At 42.6% G+C, this 26,378-nt stretch overlaps 3 protein-coding genes across 7 annotated transcripts in view; 1 reads left to right on the top strand and 2 right to left on the bottom strand.

Moving 5' to 3' along the window:
- Positions 1–5,740: 5,740 nt before the first annotated feature.
- Positions 5,741–6,507, bottom strand: LOC137221020 (tigger transposable element-derived protein 6-like). Its single transcript, XM_067730233.1, is given in 2 exon segments — positions 5,741–5,994; positions 5,996–6,507. Coding segments are annotated over 2 exon segments (639 nt in total). The 3' UTR covers positions 5,741–5,867.
- Positions 6,508–6,552: 45 nt separating this feature from the next.
- LOC137221021 (tigger transposable element-derived protein 6-like) lies at positions 6,553–11,028 on the bottom strand. The gene is given in 6 exon segments (XM_067730234.1): positions 6,553–6,572; positions 6,654–7,253; positions 7,256–7,495; positions 10,161–10,239; positions 10,760–10,945; positions 10,996–11,028. Coding segments are annotated over 6 exon segments (1,158 nt in total).
- HMGXB3 (HMG-box containing 3) overlaps positions 10,439–26,378 on the top strand; it is a 59,519-nt gene continuing 43,579 nt past the window's right edge. For 4 of the 5 annotated variants that reach the window (XM_067732242.1, XM_067732244.1, XM_067732243.1 and 1 more), the window contains exons 1-6: positions 10,721–10,855; positions 13,504–13,642; positions 14,524–14,698; positions 18,270–18,767; positions 19,917–20,015; positions 25,913–26,044. In XM_067732242.1, coding sequence (XP_067588343.1) covers positions 13,506–13,642; positions 14,524–14,698; positions 18,270–18,767; positions 19,917–20,015; positions 25,913–26,044 — 1,041 coding nt within the window. In that variant the 5' untranslated portion in view covers positions 10,721–10,855; positions 13,504–13,505. Of the gene's footprint in view, positions 10,856–13,503; positions 13,643–14,523; positions 14,699–18,269; positions 18,768–19,916; positions 20,016–25,912; positions 26,045–26,378 lie in introns of all 5 variants that reach the window. The other variant, XM_067732241.1, reaches the window with a different exon arrangement.

Genomic DNA, 26,378 nt, shown 5'->3' on the forward strand with positions numbered 1-26,378 from the left:
AAACCCAGTTCTTTCCTTTTTGCTCTGGGGTCCTGAGTGAGTCAGTTCACCCTTTGGGGACTTAATTTTTCCATCGGTGAAAGAGGGAAGAGAACTAGATTGCTCGAAGACCCTTCGAGTTCTTATGTTGCATGACTCCTATTCCATACTGTGTTGAAATCAGAAAACCCAAATCTGGCTTATGTTTTACTACTGTCCTAACACTGAATTTTGAGCCACATTTTCCCCATCAGTACATTGAGGCTAACACCTTATACCAGCTAAGTGAGAGAAGTGGGCGTGCAGCTCCTAACTGGAGCACACGGCTTTGTAAGGACTAATCAGCACCACCCCCGCCCGCCCCCCCCCCCCCCGCCCCATACCTGTGGAGAGCCTCTCTCGAATGTCCTCCTTCTTCTGCTTCTCAACTCTGTAGAAGTGGGAGTGTGAGTATAGGCTTAAGGACAGTTTTCAGTCTTCCTTTTGCAGTATTTCTGTAACCCTGAGCATTCTGCCTCTAAGCTCATCCTTACCCACAGAGTGAAGGAGGGTGCACCCACTCTGTCTGCATGCAGCATCTGGGATCCAGAGCCCCTGAAGCGCCTCACACACTCATTCTCTAGCATCTCCTCCAACCAACTTGGAGGATTGTGCTATCCCATCTGTCCTTTCAATGCTTATGTCCTTGGCCTTGTCTCTCATATAGCACTACTGCTTAAGGTTTTAATTTTCAGATCCAGTTGTGACTGATGAAAGTATGGCTTTTCTTGGAGAAATATTCACATGTGCATGTATATACATACACGTGATTATTAAAAAGCCTGGTTCATGGACCCCATATCATAAACACCTTGCATTGTAAGCTCTCCCCAGATGACTACATCCACACTTATGGCTTCAACTACCTTATTATATGCATGCTAACGGCAGCCAAACATGATTTCCAGCCTGACATTTCTAGAACACCAACCAGCATTATCTGTCTATATATAAATCTCCATAGCTGTTACTGGACAGTTCAACCTGGATGCCCAGGGGCATTTCATAAGCAACATACACCCAAACTCCTCCTGTTTTATCTATCTGGATAATGGCATGAGCTAGCTACTCAAGCCAGAATCCTGGGAAATTCTAGAGTATTCCTCTTCAACTCACACACCAAATCCATCTACCTGGCAAGAGTCTTTCAAATCCAACATCTCTTTCGTGCCCTCAGTGTGTATCATTTCTGTTCAGGATGATGCCATAGCCTAACTAGTTTACCTGTATCTCTACAGCTCAGCCTCCACACTAGTTATCAATCAATTTCTAAAAAATAATTTGACGTTTGCTACTTGTAAGTGGTTCTCCAATCTTTTCAGGGTAAGTTCAAAATGAATGCTTTAGCCCACAAGACCTTAAAAACTATGATCTTGCTTACATCTCCAGTCACTTGTCCTACCACACATCCTTTGCTTGACATACCTACCTCTGACCTTAACTGTTCCCAAATGGGCCATTTTGTAATACCCCAGACCTTTATATATGCTGTTCCTTCTGCCAGGAATTGCTTCCCCACCCCATATACCTAACTCCCTACTCCTCCTTCCAGATACTTCATATTAAGTGTCCCTTGCTCTTGGCAACATTTCCTATTGAATTCCTCTTCTCTCATGCAGGGGCTCCTTTGGGCTCTGTCTCTACTCCTGTAAATTCTCTGACTATTCTCTAAAACGGCATTTACCACTCTATTATTATTTTTTCCCTCTCATCTATCTCCTCTGCTTACTGGACTGCTTGAGGGTAGGGTCATGAACTTAATTCATCCTTAGAGCCTCTCTGGCCAGCAGTGGGTATTTTATAAGGTCCAACATTTCAGTGATTACTGAAGGCATGGATATGTTTGATGGGTGGCTATTTCTCTAACACTGGCTCATTTGTAGGGCACATCAATTATCTGCCCAGGGTCAATTACATGGCCTGTGGTTATCAGCAGGTGAAGGGATAGGTGTGTATAATGGGGTGAATTGGGTAGTTTGAGGTACAGTTATTTCTAAGTCAGTTGTTTGAACAAGTCCCACATCCTATGTCTCTCCTCTCTTTTCTCGACTACTTTCTCAGTCTCTACTAAGAGAAATTACAAGTGGCTGCTCCTAGTTTCTTCAGTTGGCTGAATTGTCTCCCTTATGTAGCTCACCTCTGCCCTCTGGTGGCAGGAATATGCTCTACCACATCCCACTTCAAAGACAACTATGGCCCCAGTAGCAGAACAGTTAATAGGTCTGCAAATTTGGAGACCTGTCTATCCTTTGGTATTATGATTTGCTGGAAAGATTAAATGATAAGTGAAATAGTGCTTGACATAAATAGGCAATCAATAAGGCTTAGCTTCCTTCCTTTTTAATGAAAGAGCCCTTAGGAACAGGCTGTGTGGTTCTGGAACAATGAACCCCAAGATATTTTAGTGGTAAGGCAGGTCCCTGCCTCTAGATGGTAAGGTTCCAAATAGGATGGATAGTAATGACAACAGACAGCATTTGTAGAACACTTAGTCTGTGCCAGGTATACCTTTTTATCCTCATGACAGCACAAGTGAGGTAGGTCCTTAGTCCCAGAAGGTTGGCTTACAGAGTAGATTGGTCAAATGGGACAAAACTATATCCTCAAGTGGGATTGGAGGGAACAGAGAGTCAGGGAGAAGCCACAGAGGGCCTGATAAAGACAGCAGACCAAGAAAGGATAATATCAACCTTTTTTAGTTTAAAAAACAAAGTGTCAAAAAACCCCTTATGTCCAAGAGAAGCAAACTTTCACCTGATATAAACCAGACTTTGCAGACTTTGCTCTCTTTTGGATGTGATTTCCATCTACTTGGATATAATTCGTATGATATGTTAAATGAGTCAAGAATGTGAGATTTCTTTTTTTAAAAAAAAAAACCAAGTTTGAGTACATACTTACTGAATATTACTATATGCAAAGCACTTAGACAAAGCCTTTCACACTAAAGTCTTGTAGAAATGGAGAATCCTGCAGTGACTTTCTGTGGAAGGAAACAGGTTTAACTCCATAGATGAGAATTCGTCACTATCAAAGAATAGATTATACCCTGGACTGGAATAATATTTGAGCAATGATATTCATGGAAAAATTCTGCAAATCCTTTTAAATAGAGGACAGCCCTACCTTATCTCCAAGTCATTTTCTAGTAGAATTAATGCTTCATGCAACTTTAAAAATAAGGTGGCTTTGACATGACTTGTGTGTCAATTTATACACAAATGTTTACTGACGTGCCTATGATGTTCCCAGCACAGTGCTAGGCACCTTTAAGGTTACAAAGGCTGAGTGGTCCCTGCTGTCGTGGAGCTTACAGTCTAAAGAGCCACAGAACATTGGCAAAACACTTAAGTGCTTAACTGAATAGTTTAGAGACAGAAGTGCTGAGGAGTTGAGGGAGAGAAGGGTAGAGCAGGTGCTGGAGTCTTCAAGAAAGGCTGGAAGAAAGAGGACTCCAGTTAGTTCTTGAAGAATGTGTAAGGTCCAGCTTGGTAGAGAACAGGGTGAGGCATTCAGGCAAAGGCACACTAGCAGACATGGGTATGGAGTGAAGACAATGGCCCATGGTGGGGCCACACACACACTAAATTGTACTGAGCAATCAAGCAGTCAACTCCAGAGAGGGCTAAAACTCAGATGAATAGTCTTTTATTTCTGTAGGCATTTGAGAGCCACCACAGACACTTGGGCAGGGGAAAGAGATCTAACATTATGCGCAAAATGGACTTCAGGAGAAAGATGAGGGAAGAAATTAGAAATTTTGTCAGTAATCCTGACACAGATGATGAGAGCAGTTACATTATCAGAACCACGTGACTTAGCCAGAAGACACTGTTTTCCTTTCCTATGTGTTAATAATTTAAAATACGTATAGTACTTTTAATTCAAGTTATACTAGTTCGTTAAAAGGAAAAATACCCCAAATAAGCTTTAAATACACATCTCTTCAAACGTCTGCTGTTTTTTGGTGTTTTTTGTTTTGTTCAGCGTGGAAGCAGTACTTTCTGTGATTAATTTGCTTTATACATGTTTCAATTAAGTAACTACAGAAAGAAGAATAACTGAATTGCTGTGGGTTTCTGAAATAGCCACAAAATTAACCTGGGGCAGGGAACTACACTACAACGCTAACAGGTCTTGTGTGTACCTTCTAAAAATGAAACTGACACTTATCTGACTCATTAGAAAATAGATACTAGGGTTTTAAAGGATATTAAGAATGCCTTTTTTAAAAAAAATAATTAATTAATTTTATTTATTTTTATTTTTGGCTGCGTTGGGTCTTTGTTGCTGCCCATGGGGGCATTCTCTAGTTATGGTGAGCCGGGGCTACTCTTTGTTGTGGTGCGTGGGCTTCTCATTACAGTGGCTTCTCTCGTTGCGGAGCACAGGCTCTAGGCGCACGGGCTTCAGTAGTTGTGGCACATGGGCTCAGTAGTTGTGGCTCACGGGCTTAGTTGCTCCATGGCATGTGGGATCTTCCTGGACCAGGGCTCGAACCTGTGTCCTCTGCATTGGCAGGCGGATTCTTAACCACTGAGCCACTAGGGAAGTCCAAGCATGCCTTTTTTATAGGAGAAAAACTTTAAGATAAATTTGATGATAAATTTATACAGCTTTAAATAACTTAAATCAACTCTGCTGTAGCAGACTTCTTTGAAGAACAAACACAAAGGAATAAGGGTGATTTATGAAGTGATTTTAGTGAAGGGAAACATAGTGTGCGCTAACATTAACGACATGAGGCTGGATTATCCACAGGTGTGGAGAGGACCACTGTGGATTATCCAAATAATCCAAACACTCTCACACATGTCATCTCTCTCACAAATGTTCCTCTCACCTTGTCTGGATTTGAGAGGTACACTGGGATGTATGTTCTCTCCCATGATTGTGATTAACAGCATTCTCTGATATTTACCACATCTTCCAGATTGTATATGTCTCCTCTTTCAGGCACTTTATTTCCCTGTACCCCAGCATCGTACTAATAATAATCCTGAAGTATTAAAAGATGCTTTGATAGGCTAGATGGCTCTTGTTAAGTCTTTTGGCACAGACAGAGGCACCCCTACTGAGTACTTGGTGGGGCATTCAAGAGAATAGCTAAGAAGGTTCTGGAGTTACCAAATCAGCAGGAAGGAGTTAACAGTTCTGGAGTAAGAACAGCTGATACTTTTTTTTCCTTTTTTTTTGACAGTCAGTGATTGGGAGTATTCAGATGGCCAGCTAAAGAGAGAAGTGCTAGAATCCAGATGGACCAGTGGTTCTTAAGCATGGACCTTGGACCACATCAGCATTGGCATCACCTAGGAACTTGTTAGAAATGAAAAGTCTTTGGCCCCAAATTCCATTCAAGAAAGTTTCCTGATTATTTCAGAAAACTGGAATGTTGTCACAATAATATTGCTTAAAATTTAAGTTCAATATCCTAGCTAAATAAATATTTATTCTTGTAAACTACATCTTCTAAATTAAAAGAGGCAGTTAATTTCTACATTATTTTGTTTAGAGGAACTGTGTAATTTTGGAATCAACAAGAGTTTGTGTCACTCTTCTCATTAAATATTCATCTATGCCATTTAGCTGTCCAAAAATGGCATCAGGAACACCTACACAGTGGGAAGGAACCGTCTAAGTTTCTGTGCACTTGAGCTGGCCTCTGTGGTGGTGACTTTTTGTTTTTGTTTTTTTGCCGTATGCGGGCCTCTCACTATCCCGTTGCGGAGCACAGGCTCCGGACGCACAGGCTCAGCGGCCATGGCTCACGGGCCCAGCCGCTCTGCGGCATGTGGGATCTTCCTGGACCGGGGCACGAACCCGCGTCCCCTGCATCGGCAGGCGGACTCTCAACCACTGCGCCACCAGGGAAGCCCTGTGGTGGTGACTTTTGGCTGCTGTGGTAGAGGTGCCTCCCCCTCATCTTCACTTCCAGCTTCATCAGTACTTTCACCGGCCACCATGTCCTGGATGACCTGTGTCCAGCAGCTCCTGAGACATGATGAGACCATCATCTGCAGTGACAAAGTCCCAGAAATTTACTTCATTTGGGACACAGGTGGCAATCGTCACTGAGTGCCGCAACTTTTCAATGGCAATATCTGGTTCACTGGCTGCTGCATCTACTTCAGAATCTGTCAATTCCACAGGGATGATGCCTGTCTTCTGCCAGCATTTCACCACTGTGGACTGCTTGACTGACCACCATGCCACAGCAATCATGTCAATGGCCTGCTTGATGTCCACTTTTTCTTGATCTTCGCTGCTGTTGAGCTTGAGGAGGATCTGTTTTAGCAGGTGGCTCCTATACAGCACTTTTGTGGTATGAATTATGCCAAGATTCAGTGGCTGCAAGACGGCAGTACACTTTGAGGGCAGATACCCCACCTGAATCCTTTCCAAGCGTGGAAGCACGTTGTGAGCGGAGCAGTTGTCAATCAGCAGGAGGATCCGGCGTTCTGCCTGCTTCATTCTGGCGTCCACTTGCATCAGCCACTCATTTTTTTTTAACATGTTTATTGGGGTATAATTGCTTTACAATGGTGTGTTAGTTTCTGCTTTATAACAAAGTGAATCAGTTATACATATACATATGTTCCCATATCTCTTCCCTCTTGCGTCTCCCTCCCTCCCACCCTCCCTATCCCACCCCTCCAGGCGGTCACAAAGCACCGAGGTGATCAGCCACTCATTAAACAGATCCTGTGTCATCCACGCCTGCTGGTTGGCTCGGTAGTCACAAGGGAGGGAATGGACATTCTTGAGGCAACGTGGGTTGGCTGACCTATCAACAATCAATGGTCTCATTTTTTCAGTCCCTGAAGCATTGCAACAAAAGAGTGCTGTCAACCACTGCCTTGCTTTCTTGCCCCCTCTACAATGGTCCCCTTTAGCAGCAAGTGTGTGCTGGGGAAGCAACTGGAAAAACATTCCTGTCTCATCAGCACTAAAGATATCATCTGGGCTGTAGTCAGCAATTAGTTTTATAATTTCCCCTGCATGCCACTCATTAACCTTATCTATTCCTAGACCATTCATTAATCTGTCACTATGCTCTCTACAGACTGCTTTCAAAGCAATTCCATGGCGATCATGAAATCTGTTCAGCCAGCCCACACTTGCTTGAAAATTGTCATAGCCAAGCATGTTGGCCAAGTTTAGTGCTTTTTTCCGAATGACAGAACCAGTCACGAGAATGTTTTTGGCATGGATTTCTTGAAACCAAGCAAAAACAGCTTATCAATGTCGTCATAAAGAGCATTCCTCATCCTTTTCCTCTGAGGTCCCACAGATGCCTCCCGCACCTTTTCTTCAAATGTGGCACGATCCTTTAAGAATGTAGACAAAGTAGAAGGAGTGATTCTGAATTCTTTTGCCACATCGCCTTTCCTCTTGCCTGAGTCCACAGCTTCCACAACTTTCATTTTCTCCTCTGGGGAGAACTGCCGACGTTTCTTGTTCCCCTTGTTTGCTATATCTGTAGAATGAGGGCCGGACCACAACTACCAGGGCTGTGTCTGTTCCTCCTCTAGGCTTGTTTTGCCACAAGTAAGGAAAGCTGAGAAGACAAAATGGAGTGCCTATCAGGAACCAAAGATAATGGATTCCCCCTAAAAGATGGGTTCAGATTTTTAAAAATTGTATTAGAAAAATGATAATATAAGGCCAAAGCCAAGAGAAGATAGGATCGTGCTACTGATTTTTTGTAGAGGTTATTTATACAGACTCATAGAATGTTTGAAATAAAAGAGATATAGTCTAGTTTACTTAAACTTTCTGAGCCTTTGTAAAAATAATAACAGTGTCTGGTCTGTCTATTGTGAGACTATATTGAAGTAACAGATGGTAAAAGAGCTTTGCAAATAGCAATGCATTGTATAAATTCAAGGAATTATTATCTGGCTCATTTTAAAGATACAGAAACTGAGGCCTAGGGAAGGGGCCTACCCAGGTTCATACAGCTCAGATTTCTTGACTCAGATCAGTGCTATTTCTGCAACTCCATAGTCCTGCTTGAAATTCCACCACAGTGAGATCTTCATAGCTCTATCGCTGCTTGGCTTGGAAGGATTTTTCATTGCCAGAAGATGTTTCTCATAGCCACACATTCATTTAATAACTATTTACAGGTGCCAAGTGGTAAGGACACAGTGAAGAACAACATAGTCAAGGTCCCTGCCCTTATGAAATAATACAATGTGGTGTAGGGACATAATAAGTGAACAGATAAATTAGTTAATTACAGAGTGTGATATGTGCTATGAAGGAAATAAACGTGACCCAACAGTAGCAGTTTTGGTAACTGCCTGCTTAAACCTTTTATCATGAGAGTCCTCAAAGAACAAGAGAAGCTGCTGTGCTTCAGGCTGTGACTGTACCTTTTTAAGGACTGACTTTTGTCACTACCCCCACACATCTGTCTATCCATTCATGGCATCCTCTGTGTGCTAAGCACTGTGCTTGATGCCAGCCATACAGAGATGAATGCAGCATAGTGCCTACCATTGAGGGGCTTACCAGGGAAGACAAAACTAGAGTATGGAGTGCTATAACAGAGGTTACAGAGTACTGTGGACGAGAAGACAGAAGTGGGATGATCAACTGGGTGGGACACAGATAGGCAGTGTACTTCAAAGAGGAAAAAATATTGATGTTGGGACTTAAAGTATAAACAAATAGGAATTCCTGAGATAGAAGGAAACATGTGTAAAGGCAATGAAGTACTATAGAAAATAAAAAGACGTGATCAGGAAAAAAAAAGTCTTTGGAGAAGAGAACAAGGATCTTGGGACAATAAGATGCCTTTGGAGTTTTGTTTTTTGTTTTTGGAATGACATGATCAGATTTGCACTTTTTAGAAAGAGTCTTTTGGTTGCAAGGTGGAGAACCTAATAGGTAAAGTCCATTTTCCTAAGAGGTGGCCCTAAATCTGAAGGTAAATGCAGGCTAGCCTAGTAGGCCATGTATAGTTGGGATATGTTAATTTGAGTGCAACAAGAAGCTCCTGGAGGATTTTAAGCAAGGAGAAAGATGACTGCTGTGTGAAGAATGGAATGGAAGGGTGTCAGAGAAAAAGAAAGAGACTAGTTAGGAGGCTGTTGCCGGAGTCCAGATGTGAGATAATGGTGGCTTGGATAGAGTAATAGTGAAGATGGTAAGAAGTAGTCAGTTTGGGACTATGTTTTTGCGGATCTTGCTGATGGACTGGATGTGAGGTGCGAGAGGAGTCAAGGATAATTCCCAGATTTCTGGCTTGAGCACTGAGCAATTGAGTGGATGGTGATGCCATTTACTGAAATGAGAACCAATTATTGGTCCTTTGTAATCATAATTTGTTACTTTCCATGCTTAATATCGCTTACATGTGGTGGGACTGGGATTCAATCCCGAGGAGGCTCAGCACAAAGCTAGCATTCTGAACACCACAGAGTGCTATATAGCTTGTTCTGGGAACAACCAGTACTGAGAAGAGATGTGGAAAGAATGAATCAAGAGCCAAACCAAAGTCTTGTAGGTCGAGATAAGTTTGAATTTTATTCTAAGTAAACAAGAGGACACTGGAGGGTCTTAAGCAGAGAGTGACCTAATCAGGCTTACAGTGCAAAAAGATCAATTTGCGTGTTGTGGAGAATAGATTGTAGAGGGAAAAGAGAGGTGATGGGAAGAAATTGCCCCAGTCCAGGCAGGAGATGACGGTGACTAGGAGAAGACTGGTGACGGTGGTAGATGGAGAAAAGTAGGCAGATTGGAAATGCACTTGCAAGGTAGTGAGGGTGAGGGGACTTGTACGAATGTGGCACCATCTGTGACATTGGCGGGAAGGGACAAGACAATCCTTATCTGATTCCAGAGCCTCTCCACATGGTCATTCAGCTCCGTTTGAATCACTCACTACCATTACTGAGTGTGGGACGGTGGGAGAGACGGATTGAGGGCAGATTACTGGGGTGAGGAGGACGTCTTCATGCGGCACTAAGAAGAACCCTGTCCTGAACAAGCCGGGACAGAGTGAAGAGGACTGGGGGCAGGCCTTGAACTCCGTGCTGGGAGGGTGGTGCTCGGGCTCTGCTGGCCAGACGTGGCTTTGACAAGCGAGGCGGAGCCTCGACCCCTCACGTTCGCCACAGCCCCGCCCTATTTACCTGAACGCCCTACGGCAACGCCCGGGGGCTGAGGGCGCCCACCGTGGGCGGCCGCAGCTTCCTCCTCCTCCCGGAACCTCTAGCCGGAAGTAGTCCGTCCGCCTTATCGGCCCCCTTCTAAGTCTCTAAGCAGTTTCTAGGGGCCCGCCCCTCAGCCCGGGCTGGACTGTTGCGCCTGCGCAAGGGGTCGCAAGCAGTCACGCGCAGCCGGCCGCTTCCGGCGCGCCGCGAGGGCAGCCGGGACGGGTTTTCCTAGCGATCCGAGGTGTGCTGCTGCTGCTGCTGCTGCTGAACCGGTGCCGCGGCGACGCCCGTGTGCCTGCTGTCTTCCTCGGGCTCCCCGGGGCTTGACCCCCGGGGCTCTCGGCAGGCGTCGGTGAAGAGCCTGCAGAGAGAACCTGCGCTCCCACACCCGCCCTCTACAACCCCATATCACGACTCCGAGGAAGGGGAGAGAGAGGGGCTGTCGCGACTCCGTGCCGTGTGTCGCCGGGCGGGGCCGCGGGGCCGGGGCTCCTCTAGCCCCCGGGATGCGCGCGCGAGTCCTCGTCTCCACTTCCTTGTTGCCACTGCCACGACTGGAGCCGCCTCTCTCCGACAGCGGGGAGCGCGAGTGCGCTGGCCAGCCCCCCCGTCGAGCCCCCTGGCCGGGCGCCTCCGGGAATGTGAGCCGCGCGGCTTGCACGCTTCTCCGGGTAAGTCCCACCTTCGAGCGCCGCGCCGCACCGCACCGGCTGGGCGCCCACGAGCTGGGAGCTGCGGCTCTCTGAGCCTTGTTGCCTCTTCTACGAAGTAGGAGTAGTGAGCCTTAGTTTCTACCTCCCGCATTCGGTACCTTTGGGACATCTAAGGCCCGTAGGCCGACCATGGCCGACTGCTGAGCTGTCAGAAGCCATTTAATGAGGTTCCGAGGAGGATCTGATAGGACGGTGAAAGCGTGTCACAGATTTCAAGTACTGCCTTACTTCTCTTTTACAGATGAGAAAACTGAGGCTTAGAGAGAGTAAGTAGATTGCTCAAGGTCATAGAGCTCTGTGCGCGTCCTGTTAAAATGCGTAACTTAAATTTAGTACCCTGATTTTCTGCCCTCCAGAGCCCTTGGTTTTAACCTTTATATTATTGTGCCTTTTTTTTTTTTGCATTGCTGTACTGAGGCCTAGGATCTGAACATACTCTTGGACCCAGGCTTAAACCGGGCTACTCAAACAAGCCAAAACTCAGTCTCTTCTTGCCCCTACCCCAATATGATTGTAATGACTTTGTTTTGTTCTGGGTGCTAAAACCCTGTATGTCATTCTTTACAGAAGCTCTCCTGCAGTATTGCTTTTCTCTGCAAGACTCAAGGGCTGAGAAGTCAATTATGAAAGGCAAAAAAAGCACATCCCCACATAGCCTTGATTTGAACCCTAGCATCCCTTACCCAATGAAGGCACTGGCCTATCTCTTACCGAGCCAAGTTGTGGGTTATGTTCTCCAGAGTTGCACTATAACAGAATGCAGTGGGGTTCTTTTGTTGTTGTTTTTGTTTTGTTTTCCAATGGGAAGGGAAATCATTTAGACATGGTACAGAACTAGAAAGAACCTTAGGAATAACGTGTTCTTAGCCTCAGGTATATCTTTGAAATTATAGGTGAAACACCTGTCTGCATTTTCTGGGAGAGGGTTTTTCCTGCTTTACAACATTCTCAAAGGGATTCTTGCCTCTCAAAAAGTTAGGAGCCACTGATTTCAGCCTCTTCAGTCTCACTTGAGGAACAATTGAAATTTAGGGAGGGGAATAGACTTATCTGAGATCGCATGGTTAGAATTTAGACTTGGATCCTGGTCTCTTGACTCAACACACAGTGCTTTTTTTCTCATTATACTTTATCAGATACCTCATCATTTGTGGAGTGAGTTCTAAATGAGATGTGAGTAGGCCTTGTAATACACTTATCAGTTCTGTATTTACTTACACAGCTCCTTCTTCCCAGAATCCTAAATTATCTTCTGACAGATTTCCCAGAGCAACTATATTATTTCTCTCTCATAAAATTCAAGTGGTTTTTGGGAGCCTTTCTCCATCCAAGGATTGAGTCTGTGGGTAAAACTCCAGCTTAGCGTGTGGCCACAAATAAACGAACTCTTCTTGAACCCAAGGATTGAGTCTGTGGGTAAAACTCCAACTTAGAATGTGGCCACAAATAAACTAACTCTTCTTGAACTAGTCATTGAATTTTTTTAATGCCTTCCTTTCCCTAGGAAAAGCTATTAGTAGGTTTTCTGTTTCTTAGGCCAGTGCTAGAGAGTTAATATCAGTCTGTCAGATTACTGTTTAGACCTGAGCTGTTCAGTACCGTAGTTGCTAACCATGTGTGGTTATTTAAACCAATTACAATTAAATAAAATGAAATCAATTGAGTTCTTCAATCACACAAGCCATATTTCAGGTGCTCAGTAGCCATAAGTAGCTACAGTATTGGAGCAGCACAGATGAAGAACATTTCTGTCATCACAAAAAGTGTTTTGAACAGTGCTGGTTTAGAGGGTTGTGGGTGGAGATGGGAGCAGTATAGTATAATGGAAGAAGGCTCACAGTTGGATTTTTGAACTAAAAAATCTGCCTTTCAAGTTCCTGGGTGTGGTGGCCTTGGGCAGGTCGTTAAGCATCTCAGGCAGAGATGATTCATCTTTAATAATGAACCCTTTTTGTATAGCACTATTCTCAAATGGAGTTATGTCCTTGAGCCTTATCACTATAAGTGTGGTAAGGTGGGTGAGACATCTCTTGTTAATGTGTGAGAGAACTGAACCTAAAGCAGCTAAAGGACCTGCCCAAAGTCATACAAACTGGCAGAATGTAAAGAAACTTGCTACATATTGGCACTTAACACGTTTGAATGAATGAGTGAATCAGTGAAGCATTTTGCTTAAGGTGATGCCATGAGGGAGTGTCCAGAACTGACTCCTGGCCAAGTATTTACCTGTTACCATATGGAATTCTTATAATGTGGGGCTAATCTTTGAGTTGAAGGATTACTGAGCATCCCATGAGTGAGTAAAAGTGAAAGGGCTCTCTAAGCTAGTGATTCCAGGTTTGCCTAGTCAGAGGACTCACCAGGTGCACGTGTTAAGCACATGGATTGCCACACCCTTTAGTGATTCTGATTCAGAAGGGCTGAGGTGGAACCCTGGAATCTGAATGTTTAGTAGGTTCCCCAGGTGCTTCTTAGGATCCATCTGATGAGTTTGGCAAATGACTGAGTCTTAAGGCCCTGGCAGAGATAAGGATCATTGGATCAGGAGGCCGCTCTCCCCTTTAGGGTAGGTTCTTGAACCTTGTTTATGTTTGACTTTCCTCTAGCCATGGATGCATCATATGATGGTACTGAGGTAACTGTCGTGATGGAGGAAATTGAGGAAGCCTACTGTTACACCTCCCCTGGGCCACCCAAGAAGAAGAAAAAGTATAAAATACATGGAGAAAAGGCCAAGAAACCCAGGTTAGCCAACACATTTTGATAGCTGGCATTTATAAACAGAAGCTGCTTGGAGAGCTGTGTTGAAGAAGACTTCAGCCTGTGTCCAGTTTCACTGAGAGTGCCATGTCATTTGTTGAAGTCTCCTGATGGGCAGTGGGGTTGGGGGGAGACGGTGATTGAGAGTGGGAAGTGGCCGATGGATGCCAGCAGTTGCCATTCCTGTCCAAATCTTGGTCGTGTTTCTAGGCTTTAGCAGGAAATATACATACAAATGGTGGAAGCTCGCTACAAGAGAACCACTGTATTTATTATTAATGCCATTGTTATTTAAATATTTAATTAGGACATCAATAAAAATTTGGAATTACAAATAGCGCCAATGATATCTATTAAGAATATCCAAATTGCAGCTCTAAGCTCCCCCTTAACTGTGAACACTCCAGACTTCTTGCTGAGGCTCCCAGCACTGGGTCACTTTGATAGTTCTGCTTGCTTCCCTCCCTCAGCCTTGGCGAGGTGCTGTTGACCAGTGAGATGACCAAAGGCTGTGTAGAAGAGTAGGGTGTGAGTGGTAATTAGTTCTCTAATTAACCTTTTCCTGAAAGTGGAATGACGGGACACCTTTATCTATCTTTGCCCATGTTGGGATTTAAGCCCTGCAGAAAATGTGGTCATGGAAAAGTAGACCAGACAAGCCTTTGCTTCCACATTTCTGGAGGGAGAAACCTCCCCCTGTTCACCCTTTGGGGGTGTTATTTAAATGTTTCTTTGCTTCAGTCTCTATTTAGAGAAATGCTTTTGAAATGAAAAGCTAGGTTTTGTATTTAGCTCTTCACTACTCAAACATTGTAGTATTTACTGGTTGAGTGAGGGAAAACCTTAAGAAGTCCTTGCTTCCTCAGGTCTGCTTACCTTCTGTACTATTATGACATCTACCTGAAAGTGCAGCAGGAGCTCCCCCACCTCCCTCAATCTGAGATCAATAAGAAGATTAGTGAGAGTTGGAGGCTTCTCAGTGTGGCCGAGAGGAGTTACTACTTGGAGAAAGCCAAACTAGAGAAAGAAGGTTTGGATCCTGTAAGTAATTTTTTTTTTCCTCTTCTTCAGCTAATACCTCCATTGCCTTAGTGGTGAGGCTTTGGGGAGTCCAACCCCCTGTTCTCCGGTTTCCTTCTCTCTTCTTAGGAAAACTTTGAGTTGAGTCATTTTTACCTTTCTTGAGTCTGATATTGTCTGCTTCTTTTTTTTTTTTTGGCTTCGCTGCGTGGGTTGGGGGATCTCAGTTCCCTGACCAGGTGCCAGGTATTGAACCCAGGCCATGGCAGTGTGCCAAGTCATAAACACTGGACTGCCAGGGAACTCCCTGTCTGTTTCCATTTCGGTCATGCCCTGCACTCTCTACTCTTTGCTTGCAGCAGTACATGATCTCCAGTGAGCCTTAGGTTCCTTTTCTGAATTTTAGCAAAACTTGGAGCCACTTGTCCTTGTGGGTAGTTAGTGTTATTTTTCTTTTATAGAGTAGCTTCTACAGGCATTTTCCCTACACCATGTTTCATGTTATCTGTTGAGTGTAAGTATAATTAATTTGTGTTGTGCTCACCACTGTCAGTTATAACGTAATCAGCAATTAGGCTTGCAAGTTTAGAGGTAGACACAGCTGCTTTATTTAAGGCAACGTTCTTTTGTTACCACTGGTTACTGGTGGTATTGAACTGTGCTAGAAGGAAAAGTGGAAGGCTAAAGGTGAAATTGATGGAGGACATTGAGCCTTTGAGTGCTTGGATTAAAGAATAAGCAAGGAAGCACTTAGGTTTGTGTCTGTCAGCCATTTTGTTATTTCTAGTTCACAGGAATAAAATGGACTGACAACTGTTAACACTGCTGTTTTTTTTTAATTTATTAATTTAATTAATTTATTTATGGCTGTGTGGGGTCTTCGTTGCTGCGTGCAGGCTTTCTCTAGTTGTGGCGAGTGGGGGCTACTCTTCGTTGCGGTGCGCGGGCTTCTCATTGCAGTGGCTTCTCTTGTTGCAGAGCACGGGCTCTAGTCAAGTGGGCTTCGGTAGCTGTGGCACGCGGGTTCTAGAGCGCAGGCTCAGTAGTTGTGGCTCCCGGGCTTCGTTGCTCTGCGGCATGTGGGATCTTCCCAGACCAGGACTCTAACCCATCCGAATTGGCATGCGGATTCTTAACCACTGTACCACCAGGGAAGCCCTGCTGTTTTTTTTTTTAACTGAAATTCCTGCAGGAAAAATAACCTTGTTATTGCAAGCTGAAACCTTTTAACCTTAACTCCTTTTTTTTTTCAATTGAAACAATTGTCTCTAACTTCTTTTTTTATAATGAAGAGCAAAGGTTCTTCAGGAATGCAACAGCTATGTTATAGCAGAATGAGTTGTATTTCCTTTAGTGGAGCCCATCTGCCACTGATTATGCCATTTAGATTATTTTGTCCTTGTTGGCTTGGCATTTACCTTCTTGGAAGAGCTTTGTGTTACGTACAGTCTTGGAGATGCCACTCTGTACTTCTCCTCTAGATGATTTGTTTGTAAACGGTGAGTCTAGGAAACAATCCCTGTGGAGAGGGGGAGGCGGAGTCAAGGAAAGGTACACATATTTTTTTTGGTTTCTCCATTATAAGGTCACAAACTTTTTGCCCATGATATAAGAAAATTTTACCTAATCTTGGAGTGATATGGTTTTTAAAACCAGACACTAATATAGGTCCTTATTAAGGCTTTTTAAAAAAAAATTAAGTAGATCATCTACAATGATTTTTCCTTACCCATATGTAAATTTATATCTACCATCATCTCTACCAATACCCCCAAGATCATTAATAGACTAGCTCTAATATTAACTAGCTGTAACCTTGGAAGAATCACTTAACCTTTGAGTCCTGCTTTCCTCATTTGTAAAATGGGGATAATAGTATCTATTCACAATGTTTAAAATGGACAATGTAAAACACCTAGCTGAGTTCTGACTTGGTGAGTAAATAACACTCTTTAGTAGATTAAATGTCCAGTGACCATATAATAAGAAAAGGTGGCATTTAATGAGCATCTGGAATGTACCAAGACAGGCTTTATATGCTGTTTGACCTCTCCCTGATTACCTGGTGTACAGGTGGGACCCTCTTGCCTGCATACTTAGGGAGCCTGTTAGAGACCTTGGGGCAGGCTGTCTCCCTGGCAGCCCTTCAGGTCTCCTGCCAAGTGGCTGGGCCCATGGTTCCAGTGTCATTCCTTACAGTCTGTAAGATGACTGCCATTCATGCTGCCCTGGTTTCTTGTGCTTGGATTTGTTGATTAAGTCCAGACCAACCTATGTATTTGCCACCATTTAGTCTTGTTCTCTTGACCTGTCTGCTTCAAAGCGTGACTTGAGAATATCATTTCTTCATTATCTCTCCAGTAAAGGCTCCATAAAGGATTTGGACAGTCTGCTTTCATGTTTCATCTCAGTGCTTCTTTTAACTTTCATCTCTGAGTGCTTCCTTTGTACCCTAAGTAGTCTCATTGACTTCTTGCTTTTGATTTATTTAAGGATCCTTTTGTAATTGACTTAGTTCCTTTTAAATGATGCTTCTGAAATTATTTTTTGGTCTGTTTAATTTCAGTTCTCACTTATCTGTTCATTTTGAACTTTTCTGTCTTCCTCATTGGGTAACTTTCAGTTTAAATTGAAAAAAATAAAAGCACCTTTTTCTTGGTGCCAGTTAGCCATGCAGGGCTGTGCTTCTAGTACCTGGTCTCCTTGCTCCTTAGAAGACCTGGCCTGGAGTCCCACCTTTACTACTTACTAATTATGTGTTTTGGGAAAGTTTATCCTCCTTGAGCTTCAGTGCCCTCATTTGTGAAGTGGGAATAATAATAGTACCTAACTTAGTAGTATTGCTTTAAAAGTCAGGAAATTATTTTCTGAACCTTAAGATCCTAGGTCATTGTTAATATTTATATTCTTCTCCCTCCCCATCACCTCCCAATATATTCAGTGCTTATCAGATAACCACTTCCCTATACACATTCTCTCGTGAAGCCTTCTTATTGATTGATAGCTTTGTGATCTGTTCATTCTCTTCTTTGCAAGTCTGGAAGAAGCCAGTGATATCAGAATCCTTGCTTGCTGCCCTGAGATCCAACATGGCCTGTTGGTTTGTATTTGATGCTTCTAAAGGTTTCACTGAGCATTATACATTCTGGTATCTAAATCTTCAGCTACTTTGGAATCCTAAAGTATCAAAGCTGGAAAGGAACTCATAGATAGCCAGATTCAGCTCCCTCATTTTACAGATGGGGCAGCAAGGCCAAAAAAACGGGAAAGGATTTGTTTAAGACTATGCCAGACCTGGGATTTCAGCTCACAGTTTAAGATGCCAAGATCAGTGCCCTTTCTGGAATCTAATCCACGTTCTCTGTCTCCTATGTGATTGAGTAAGTTACATTGGCTAAAGTGTGATTCAGCTGAAGATGACATTGCTATTGGCAGAGGCTGACCCTGTCTAAGTCTTAGGTCAAGAGAATGGAGTCTTTCTGGTTCCTTTGCAGAAAAAAACGAAGAAAAAAAAGGCTTATAAGTATATATCTATGTGGTCTTATTCCATTTATCTCTGCTTGTCTCCCCGACCTGGCTTTTTCATCCTCAGAACTCTAAACTCTCTGCACTGACCGCTGTGGTTCCGGACATCCCAGGTTTCCGCAAGATCCTCCCTCGCTCAGATTATATCATCATCCCCAAGAGCAGCCTGCAGGAGGAGCGGAGCTGTTCTCAGCTAGAGCTGTGTGTGGCCCAGAACCAAATGTCCCCTAGAGGACCATCCCTTGTGTCCAACACTGCCCTGGAGACAGTGCCCAGCCATGCAGGCATGGCAGAACAATGTCTGGCTGTGGAGGCCTTAGCTGAGGATGTGGGAGCCCTTGCCCAGCCAGGTGCTGTACAGGAGATCGCCACCTCAGAGATCCTCGGCCCGGATGTGCTCCTAAATGAGGCTTCCCTGGAGGTAGGGGAGAGCCACCAACCTTACCAGACAAGCCTGGTAATTGAAGAGACCTTAGTGAACAGCTCACCAGACCTCCCCACTGGAAGCCTGGCTGTGCCCCACCCCCAGGTTGGGGAGAGCATGTCCGTGGTAACAGTCATGAGGGTAAGTGACTTTGGTTCTGATGATTTTGCTTTACCTGGGATTGTTAAAAAGGCAGCTAGCACCATGCAGGGTGATTCTGAAATAGTGGTAAGTAAGAATACTGGTGTGGCACTTCTAGTTGGATTGCAGTTCTCTTGAACCTTTTTGTCCCCAGGCTTGGTCCAAGTCCCCAGGCTTCAGTTTCTTAGGCACTCTCACCAACTCCTCTTGCCCAGTATAGCCAACATTTTCTTCACGTGAGATAAGGTACGTTAACAGGAGGGATGGGGATGATATTTGGGCTGTCCATGAGTCAGAGCCAGGATCTGTTTGGCTATTAGTATTAGTTAGAATTTTATGTTCCCTTAAGATTGTTTCAGCAAACACAATGGCACCTTGAACTGTTCAGGAGAATTTTTTTAAATAGTCTTGTTGGGCACAGAGTAAGTAGGAAGAAGGAAGTTCTCTTCAGAGCCAGGTTGATGGGACTAATAGCTGAGAAAGAAGAGGGAGGTATCTCCCCAGTGGCTTTTCTGTCATGCCCAGTTGAGGAGAAAGAACAGTGATTTCCGTGATTCCACAGCCTGGTCCCCTGGAAGTGGAGAGTTGGGGAGCTGCCACCATGCTATTACTCCGGGTGCGATGGCATCCTCAAAGAGGTAGCTGTTCTGTTTAGGCTAAGAGGACCAGCATGCAGCGGCCCCTATGGCCTAGATGGATGCGAGCAGATAGCCCTGCAGAGGATTCTGTGCCAGGCGTAAATCTGTTTTATTACTTGTTGCCGCAGTGCTGTTTATGATGATGAAGCATGCCACTAGTTAAGGCAGATTAATAGGTCGCTAAGAACATTTGACAGGGTCAGAAGAATTGGGTTCTTTCACTAACTGCTTATGTGATCTAGGAGTTCTGAGTCTCTTCAGAACCTCAGTTTTCTCATCTGTAAAATGAGGGTAGCACATTCCTTGTGGTACTGGTTTTCTCTGTCTCTGTTTGTTCTTAATTAAACTTTTATTTTGAGATAATTATAGATTCATTCATTTTTTTGATGTGCCCGTTGGATAAGCAGATTATGTATGGTTATTGGACTTGATTGGTCTTCAGTGTTGTGGATGGTCCTGGGTGTTCTTCACTCCATCTCAATAAAACTTTCTTCTCTCCATGTACCTACAGGATTCCAGTGAGATTAGCTCCTCTGCGCCAGCTGCACAATTCATCATGTTGCCTCTTCCTGCCTACTCGGTTGTGGAGAACCCCACCTCCATCAAACTGGTCAGTGTGTGGGGAGTTCAAGGAGATTAAGGCTCCATAAGAATTCTCTTCCAGGTAGTTTTCTAAAAGTCTTAACAAACTTAGGACATTGGGACTGGCAAAGATCTCAGAGGTTTTTCTGGTTCAGGTATTCTTAACTGGGGGTGAGGGAGTGGGGGAGGGTCTGTGAATGGACCTCCACAGGAACCTCCTCAAGGAGGTCCAGTTCATTGGACCTCCATGAACTCCTCAAGTTACATACAAACTTTTCTCCTTGAGAGAGTATTTTCCTGGGATAGGTTCCATGGCTTTTATCAAAATTTCTGAAGCAGGGCTTCCCTGGTGGCGCAGCGGTTGAGAGTCCGCCTGCCGTTGCAGGGGACACGGGTTCGTGCCCTGGTCTGGGAAGATCCCACATGCCGCGGAGCGGCTGGGCCCGTGAGCCATGGCCGCTGAGCCTGCGCGTCCAGAGCCTGTGCTCCGCAACGGAAGAGGCCACGGTGGTGAGAGGCCCGGGTACCGCAAAAAAAATATATAAATAAAATAAAATTTCTGAAGCATACGTGTTTTAGAAAAATTGAGGGATCACTGATGTAATTCAATCCTGTTGTTGTGCAGGTTAGGAAGAAGGTCCAGAGAAGAGAAAGGACTTTTTCTCTCTCTGATTCAAGGCCACTGGGCTGCAAAACAAGGCAGAACGAGGACCCTGGGTCTTTTGATTCTCAAATGTTTTTTCCATCACACACTGCAGCATGTGGGCTGAGATTTATTCCTAAATATCTCATGTTTCTTTATGATATTGTAAATGGTATTTTATTTTAAAAAAAATATTTATCTATTTGGCTGCATTGGGTCTTAGTTGCGGCATGCAGGATCTTTCATTGCAGCACGTGGGCTTGTGTCTAGTACGTGGGCTCTCTAGTTGTGGCCAGTGGGCTCTAGAGTGCCCGGGCTTAGTTGCCCCACGGCATGTGGGATCTTAGTTCCCCGACCAGGGATCGAACCCACGTTCCCTGCATTGTAAGGGGGATTCTTAACCACTGGACCACTAGGGAAGTCCCTGTAAATGGTATTTTAAAACTATTTTCAATTTCTAATAGTTCACTGCTAGTATATAGTAATACAATTGGTTTTTTTCTTATTAAACTTGTGTGCTGCAACTTTGCTAATAAACTCATGTATTCTGCTAGCCTTTTTGTAGATTCTATTGCATTTTTAACATAGATGGCAGTGTTGTCTAATAGTTTCATTTCTTCTTTTCTGATATGGATTCCTTATTTCTTTTTCTTGTCTTATGGTTTTGTCGAGGACCAGTACAGTGTTGAATAGAAGTGGTTAGAGCCGATATCTGTGTTTTATGCGTCGTCTTAGGGGGAAGGTATTCAGTCTTTCATCATTAGGTTTAATATTGGCTGTAGGTTTTTCAGAGATACCCTTATCATGTTTAGGAAGTTACTTTTGCTGGGAGCTTCTATCAGGAGTGGATGTTGGATTTTTCAAATTTTTTGTGTGTCTTTTGAGATGGTGGATTTTGTCAAAATTTTTCGTGTGTTCTTTTTTTCTTTTTTAGTTTGTTAATGTGATTAATATGATTTTTCAAATGTTAAATCAACTCTGTGTTCCTGGGATAAACTCCACTTGGCAATGATGTATTATCCTTTTAATATATTATTGGATTTGATTTGATAACATTTTGTTCAGAATTTCTGTATCTATATTCACGAGGGATATTATTGGTCTCTAATTTTCTTGTACAGTGTTTGTCTTGTTTTAGTATCAAGGTAGTGCTTACCTCATGGAATGAGTTGTGAAATATTTTCTGCTTTTCCAATTGTTTTTGGAAGAGTTTTGTGTAGTACTGGCATTATTTCTTCCTTAAATGTTTGGTTAGAATTACCAGTGAACTTATCTGGGCCTGGAGATTTCTTTGTGGGAAAGTTTATAATGGCAAGTCCGATTTTTAAAATATATATAGGACTATTCAGATTATCTATTTTTGAGTGAGCTTTGATAGTTTGTCTTTCAGGGAATTTGTCCATTTCATCTGAATTGTCAAATTTATTGACATAAAATTGTTCAAAACATTCCCTTATTCTTCTTTTAAAAAGCTGTGGTAAAATATACATAACATGAAGTTTACCATTTTAATCAATTTTAAGTGTACAATTCAAGTGCTGTTAAATATATTTACAATGTTGTGCAATCATTACCATTATCCATTTTCAGAACTTTTTCGTCTTCCCAAACAGAAACTCTGTATCTATTAAACAGTTACTCCCCATTCCCCACCCTACCTGTTTCCACCCCAAGCCCTGGTAATTGCTATTTTACTTTCTGTCTTAGTATTTGTGTGTTCTAGGTACCTCAAATAAGTGGAATCATGCAAATATTTCCTTTTTGGTCTGACTTTTTCACTTAGCATAATGTTTTCAGGTTCATCTATCTTGTAGCATGTATCAGAATTTCATTCCTTTTTATGGCTGAATAATATTCCATTGCATGTGTATACTATATTTTTTTTATCTATTCATAAACATTGATGGACATTTGGTGTGTTTCTACCTTTTGACTGTTGTGAACAGTGCTACTATCAGCTTTGGTGTACAAATGTCTGAGTCCCTGCTTTCAGTTCTTTTGGGTATATACCTCAAGAGTACAATTGCTGGATCATGTGGTAATTCTATGTTTAAAGTTTTGTGGAATTTTTATCCTTTTAATATCTATAGAATTTGTAGTGAGTTTACTTCTCCATTACTGATACTGGTAATTTGGGTCTTCTTTCTTTTTTCCTGATAAGCTTGGCTAGAGGTTACTGATTTTATTGCTCTCAGAGAACAAGGTTTTGGTTTCATTGATTTTCTCTGTTGTTTTTCTGCTTTCTGTTTCACTCATTTCTATCATTCTTCTGCTTACTTTGGGTTTAATTTGGTCTTTTCTAGTTTCTTAGGGTAGAAGCTGAGGTCATTGATCTGAGAGCTTCTCTTGTAATATAGCTGCTTAGTGCTTCATTTCCCTCTAAGCACTGCTTTAGTGGCATCCCCCCAAATTTTTTTTTAATAAATTTATTTTATTTATTTATTTTTGGTTGTATTGGGTCTTTGTTGCTGCGTGGGGCTTTCTCTAGTTGCAGGGAGCAGGGGCTACTCTTCACTGTGGTGCGCAGACTTCTCATTGCAGTGGCTTCCCTTGTTGCGGAGCACAGGCTCTAGGTGTGTGGGTTTCAGTAGTTGTGGCACACAGGCTCAGTAGTTGTGGCTTGTGACTCTAGAGTGCAGGCTGAGCAGTTGTGGCTCATGGGCTTAGTTGCTCGGCAGCATGTGGGATCTTCCCGGACCAGGGCTTGAACCTGTGTCCCCTGCATTGGCAGGCAAATTCTTAACCACTGTGCCACTAGGGAAGCCCATCCCACAAATTTTGATATGGTGCAGTTTTCATTTTCATTCAGTTCAAAGTATTTTCTAACTTACTTCTTTAACCCATGAGTTACTTAATTATTTTCCAGATATTTGGGATTTTCCAGGTGTCTGTCTTTATCAATTTCTGATTTGATTCCATTGTGGTTAGAACTTTGTATTTTATAAGGCCTGAATCCTTTTAAATTGATTGCAGTTTATTTTATGGCTCAGAATATGGATTGTCTTGATAAATGTTCTATGTGCACTTGAAAAGAATATGTATTCCTGCTGTTGGGTGGAGTGTTCTATACATTTCAGATTAGGTTGAGTTGATTGATAGTGTTCCTTATTGATTTTGTATCCTTCCTGATTTTCTGTCTACTGTTTCTGTCAATTATTGAGAGAAAGCATCCATCTGTCATTGTAGATTTATCTGTTTCTTTTTGCAGTTCTATTAGTTTTTGTGTCATGTATTTTGACTGTTACTAAGTACACAAACATTTAGGATTGTTACGTCTTCTGGATAAACTGAATGCTTCTTCATTATGAAATGACCTTTATCTCTGGCAGTATTCTTGCCTATGAAATCTACTTAGTTCTGATATCAACCTTTCTTTTGATTATTGTTATTAGCAAGGTATATCTTTTTCCATCCTTTGACCTGTTTGTACCTTTGTATTTCTACCGTACCTTTTTTGGTAGGCAGCATATAGTTTGGCTCTAAGAGCAAGACCTATCTGATGATCTCTGCCTTTTAATTATAGTATTTAGGCTGTATGTATTTAATGTGATTATTAATGTGGTTTGGTTTAAATCAGTCCTCTTACTATTTGTTGTTATTGTTTTGGTCCTATCTGTTTTGTTGTACTTTCTTTTGAAATAATTAAGTATACTTTATGAATCCATTCTATCTCCTTTGTTGGCCTATGAGCTATTAACTTTGTCTTGGTTATTGTATTGGCTTCTTTTAGGATTAATAATACATAACTTTAACTTGTCACAATCTGTCTTATCCTCTAAAACCCCTGCTGTGGATAAACAATACTTTCTTCAATAAGAAAGTTGTAATAAACTAATTATTTTTCCTGAGCCTTTCCTGTTCTGGAAATTTGTATTCTTTCATGGTTTAATAAGTGTCAGCCAAGCTCTTCTAGAAATACTTAAGAAGGCAGCATCAGCCTTGAATGCTAGCATTATTTCCTGAAGTCATTTCTATAAGTTGCTGTTCAGGAGTATTTCCAAATTCATGGTAATTTATTTATAGCACTAACTTTGCTCTGAGGGTGTATTCAGAATGAATATTCCATGTGGGGCCACAGTCTGAGAAAAGATAAGATATAATGTTTTACCCATTAATAATAGTCTCACGGACTTTTTGCTCCTGAGGATATATCCATTAAGCAGAAAGGGCAGGTGATTTTGCAGAAGAGGAAACCAAGGGCCCAAGAGCTAAGATGACTTACCCCCAGCTCATTCAGTATGTCAGTGACAAAATTGGAACCCAAACCCTGGTCTCTTTCCTTGGTGCCACACAACTTCACACTCATCTTTGACCTGCTATCACTGTCATAATCACCTTTTCCTTAGGTGTTCTGGCCAGAGGTGGCCTAGAGGCAGCTTGGTGTTTCCCAAGGGAAGTTTTTGCTTTCTGGCCAGGCTAGGGAGGTTGGGATTAGTAGCTGAGTAAACCATAAGCGACAGAACAAATCTGACAGGGAAGTGTTTTCTTTCCAGCATTAATCAAGAAATGGAGTGTGGCTAATTTCTATTTGTAGCTGAAATGTAATACATTCTGTTCAAAGGGAAATCATCGGAGATGGTGCAAGCCAGTGACTGAATATATTTGTACGCAGATGATCAAATTCTGTGGAGTGTCAGAGGACCTGGTTTCAACTGGAGTTCCCTCTCATTATTTTAGCGACTGGACTGTTTTTTTTTTATATCTTTGAACCGTAGGTCCTAGGTTCTCTGATTTTTAACTAACAAGAATGAAGAAGCAAATTCTTTGAAGTATTGAGAGCCAGAGGGTGCAGCAGGATGCATGGAAGCAATCTTGACCAGGAATCAATAAGATCTGTCTTCTAGGTCTAGCTCTGTCCTTGAGTCACTACATGATTTGAGGCAGAGCATTTAACTACTCTGAACCTCAGTAGTAATAATACTTCATAGCATTGCTGAGAACATTAAATGAGATATTGGTAGAGTGTTTAGCACTGTGTGGTACTTTGCTTAATTAATTGCAACTCTTCTTACCTTTATACTTTTGGTACCTAACTCTGTAACCTTGGGCAGCTGTCTTTCTTCATTTGAATTCACTTTCTCCATTTCTAAAAACTGAACTAGTTAGTTGTATCTTAGGACCTTTCCAACTCTGACCTTTTAAGATACCATGAATTGGCTAACCTTCTGCAAGCTGGTATCCTCCTGGCATTGTTGTGGTTATAATGGTCATCAGGATCTGACAGAGATTAGACTGTGGTGTTGATTCTGACTTGCTCTTTTTTATTTGTTTTTTAAACACAGACTACTACGTACACCCGACGGGGCCATGGGACATGCACCAGCCCAGGCTGCTCCTTCACATATGTCACGAGGCACAAACCACCTAAGTGCCCTACCTGTGGTAACTTCCTAGGAGGGAAGTGGATCCCAAAGGTAAAGTTCATTGGCCATCACTGCTTTGGAAACCCCACAAAGTAGGCTTATTATTCCCTTTAAGAACAGATGACTTAAATTAATATTCATTTAATTTTCTGACGACACAAATAAATCAGTTTCTTTCTTTTTAAAAAGAAAGAATAAAATGTTATCCGTAATCTCATACCATCCAAAGAAAAGCTATTGTTAAGATTTCAGTATATTTTCTTCCAGTCTTTTTCTGTGGATATACAAGTTCTGTATCTTGCCTTTTTTTCCTTTAACGTATCATGCCATTAAATATTCTTCAAAAACATTATTTTTAATTGCTTCATAGTTTTCCATGAATGAC

The sequence above is a fragment of the Pseudorca crassidens genome, chromosome 3, assembly GCF_039906515.1.
Source record: "Pseudorca crassidens isolate mPseCra1 chromosome 3, mPseCra1.hap1, whole genome shotgun sequence".
Classification (NCBI taxonomy): domain Eukaryota; kingdom Metazoa; phylum Chordata; class Mammalia; order Artiodactyla; family Delphinidae; genus Pseudorca; species Pseudorca crassidens.